This window comes from Penicillium diatomitis, assembly GCF_028827545.1.
Source record: "Penicillium diatomitis strain IBT 30728 chromosome Unknown utg000003l_segment0_segment0, whole genome shotgun sequence".
Lineage (NCBI taxonomy): Eukaryota > Fungi > Ascomycota > Eurotiomycetes > Eurotiales > Aspergillaceae > Penicillium > Penicillium diatomitis.
In genome coordinates, this window is record NW_026623175.1 from 3,385,026 (window position 1) to 3,388,844 (window position 3,819).

At 47.2% G+C, this 3,819-nt stretch overlaps 1 protein-coding gene across 1 annotated transcript; it reads right to left on the reverse strand.

The window, feature by feature from the left end:
• Positions 1 to 626: 626 nt before the first annotated feature.
• N7539_003230 (uncharacterized protein) lies at positions 627 to 2,209 on the reverse strand (the record flags this gene model as incomplete). Its single annotated transcript, XM_056932832.1, has 9 exons — positions 627 to 711; positions 775 to 958; positions 1,008 to 1,086; positions 1,146 to 1,502; positions 1,554 to 1,653; positions 1,706 to 1,749; positions 1,801 to 1,930; positions 2,006 to 2,053; positions 2,112 to 2,209. The coding sequence occupies 9 exons, from the start codon at positions 2,207 to 2,209 to the stop codon at positions 627 to 629; spliced, it is 1,125 nt and encodes a 374-aa protein (XP_056792791.1).
• Between the last annotated feature and the right edge of the window lie 1,610 nt (positions 2,210 to 3,819).

A 3,819-nucleotide genomic window follows, 5' to 3' on the forward strand; every position in this document is an offset into this window, starting at 1 on the left:
CCTATAGGTTAAGTCCGTATAGGTCGTAACGGTTAGGTATAGGCCGAATCTGGCTTTCTTGTCTAAATATTCTTTTTCAGGACCCTCCGGGGCGTGCCTATGTATACTAAGACGTACGTGATAACGCTAATATCTAGCGTCCGCGGAATGATTAGTCCTTGTTTGCCCTTAAATAGCTACGGCCCCCCGTACCTTCTTGAGGTCCGTAATAGAATGGTTAAATAGTAATAGGAAAAAGGCTGAAAATACTGAACGGTTCATCTAAATTCTGATATATTTAACTTGCTCCGGGCTAAAGTTGGAGTCTGTACCTAGTGCCGCACAAATCCTCTGATGATGGGGCTGAGGATAGTTACTTCCTTCCGTTGGTTAGCTTCGTTTTTTTACTGCCTAAAAAACAGCGCACAATTGAATGGTTTTAGGTCGATAAGAAGACCTACCAAATCCCCCGACTAGCTGCTAGCAGCAGTGGCGCAGAGATACTGCTAGGATGACTAAGATATGTTTTAAGCATTTTTCTGGTGAACATATCAACCGGATCATATTGGAGCTAATATAAAAGGGCCCGCAAAATGAGCTGAGGTAGACGTGAAAGTTGTGCTCGGAAACGAACGTCAGAAAATAACTTAACCGAGATCCATCCGGCTGAGATACGGTGTTACCTCTGTCGACCCTACGGCTTGCTCATGGTAACCTAGAATTTCACCATACCTTGGATAACATCGTATCAGTATTCTCCTCTCAGCCGTCTCTAAGTCAGGAAAACAAACATACGTAATATTTTTCCACACATCAGCCGTTAGGTTTGCTTCCAGGAAAGATATGTCAAATCTCTCGGCAGCAACAGGCTCGTCACCTGGGTCATGATACAGGGCGAGATATCGGGCCTCGAGTGCCTTAGCCGCGGAACATCGCTTCTCCGGGTCGAACTGAAGCAACTCCTCCAGTAGACCAATAGCTGCAGATGTTAGCACTCGAACTGCTTGAATGCAGAATGGCGTTAATACAATCCCTGTCGGTGATGGGCAGAAGCTCTGCTAGAGGTTTGCGAGGTCGGGTGGGGATCGACCTGATAAAACTCAAAGTCTAAAATGAACTTATTAATAAGGATCGAAAGCTTGATAGCAACCTGGGAGCATGCTAACACTTTGATTCGTCACATTAGCCGTGACGTTATCCGGCGGAGTGCCTAGTAGTTGGACGATCACACAGAACTGGTCTATATGATTCTTCCCTGGAAAAATGGGTCGCCCTAGGATCATCTCCGCGAAGATACAGCCAGCACTCCAGATATCGACTTTTTCATTGTATCGCCCCCAGTTAAGCATAACTTCTGGGGCTCTGTAGTATCGGGTGGAAACGTAGCCGGTCATCTGTATCTCTTGGACTCGAGCCAGGCCAAAGTCGCAGATTTTGAGATCGCAGTTTTCATTAACCAGAATATTACTCGGTTTTAGATCACGATGAAGTACACCGGCCGAATGGACGTATTTTAGGCCGCGCTAGTTATAGGTTAGCAATTACCCTTCACGGGGGGTCATTATCCCTTTCACCATTATTTGATACATGAAGTACTGACTGAACTTTTCGTCGATCTTTTTCGATTTCAAAAGAGTATCGAGATCAGTGGCCATAAGATCCGTCACTAGATAGCTTTGCGGATATCAGAAAGCTACCCCTGGAATCAAATGGGGCGAACATATACATGTCTTCGGACGGTGAGATAAAAACGTCAGTTAAACGGACAATCTGGATCAAGGTTAGCATTCACGGTTTGTACGTAGTAGGTTGGTGACAAACATTCTCGTGGTCAAGCTGTTTCATTAGCTTCACTTCTCGGAAGACATATTTGGCGATGCTGGCAGTCTTAAATGGCTCGGCAAGTTTCTTGATCGCAACAGTTTTGTGTGTAAGCCGGTCTCTTGCGGAGCTAAGGAAAATAAGCAAGTCGACTCAGCTTTGCTCAAATAATGAGCTAACACGCTATTCCGGGCAGGCGACGTACCAAACAAGTCCCGAGATACCGACGCCCACAAGCTCCAGCTGTTGGTATCTATCATCCAACTTAGTCCCCGCTCGGACAAGCCATCCGTTGTGATATACTGATATACCTTGTTGTCGTTTCGAATAATACACCCATAACGTTCCTCTCTGTGAACTGCGCCATTTCCTTCACGGCTATGGGGGTGTGGCCCACTGATTTAGACATGATTGATACTGGAGGTTTTTCCAACCGAACCAGGTTCTTGTTGCGATGTTTGGGATGTTGCCGCATGAGCATCCAACACAGTGCCGCAATCTACCGTAGCATCAATGCAATTTGGCTTATCCTTCTTATCTATCTTTCTCTTACTCTGATTCTTCCCGTGTCTGGTGGCAACGTCACTGGGTAGTAGCATCAGTGGCTTCCGCCATAACCCATAACTGTAAGGGTTACCTCAGTACCGCACTGGCCCATAGCAACCGTGCAGCGAATCAATATCTCTGAGATATGGTGCATTCCAGGACAGCCATCCATGACGTCCCATAAACAGCCAGGATCCGTGGGATTGATAGGGAAACCTAATCCGGAGGATGTGACAGGCTGATCTGCGTTCAGGAGAATATCAACTACCCCCCAGCGTATGAGTGGTAACAAGTGGGCTCCCCTCAAGCGGTACGGGTTAACTTAAAACGAATCCGTCGTTGTCACATCTACAGCGGTGTCGCAAATGTCACAGGCTACCCGAGGTATTAGTTACGTTTGTTAGTCTGCTGACAAATGGTGGCCCACACCACTCGTAAGCTACAGTTAGAGGCAGTGTTTCCTCAAGCAGGAGGCGGTGAAGAGTGGTACTTCGGGTAGTTTGCACCGCCACAGGTGGCAAGATCACCAACTTATCAAGTAGCTCGTTAATCTTCCGCAATGATCCTGATCATAAACTGGTGGAGTTATTGAGACATCCTCCGGCTCTGAGGGAATAGTAAACTCGTCCATAGATATTGCTCCTTCCACGGGTCGGATGTTTACTCCCCGAGGTAGGTCACGACGAGCTTCGCCACGAGGAGCTTATTCCATGTGGTCCTAAGTCCTGACTCATTCTTGAAAGCTGGCGGCTGATATGGAGATTGCCACAATCCGCATGCTCAACTGGTTTGGGGCGTCTAGAGTTTGGGGATCCCAAGAATGCTGGCTCCTCTACTCCGTAAAAGGTCGACAAATCAAGCGCCCAGCTGGTTTTTGCCCGACGCTAAGAGTGATTTTCTGGAAAACGTATGATGTCATTTCCACACCCTCCGAGGCTGTAATTCTAGACAACACTGACCGCTATTGCAACTAACCCATATCCGTCGTTACGTTAACACGCCCGCTTCAACAAGTGTCCTTTCGTAGTAGCGCGATCTGATGGCGGAATCATTGAGTACGAGATAGACCTTCAATCAATATTTGTTGCACCTGCTCTGACCCCAACTAATACTCTTGACCCTAACTAGTACAACAAGTGCCCCTGACTAGCGAAAACGATCAGACCAGGGGCCAAATGCCTCCTTAGCAGGACCGTATCTCCGAGTACCATGAATTACAAAAATACCGCCGTGCTACCCATCACTTGATTGACATGATACGCCGAAGCGATGAGGCCGATATACAAGAACTATTTGAGTCGATTCGGAAGCCAAAAACCTTGTCTGAAGCTATACAGGAAGCTTTAGACTTAAGTACAGCTGATGAAGGCTGGGTTTTGAGCGGCGCCGCGACCTAAGAAGTACCTAAGAAGCACGGGCTTGTCTCAGTCTGCTTCTTCGTACTATACGAGGTATTTGGTAGCATGAGGTCGC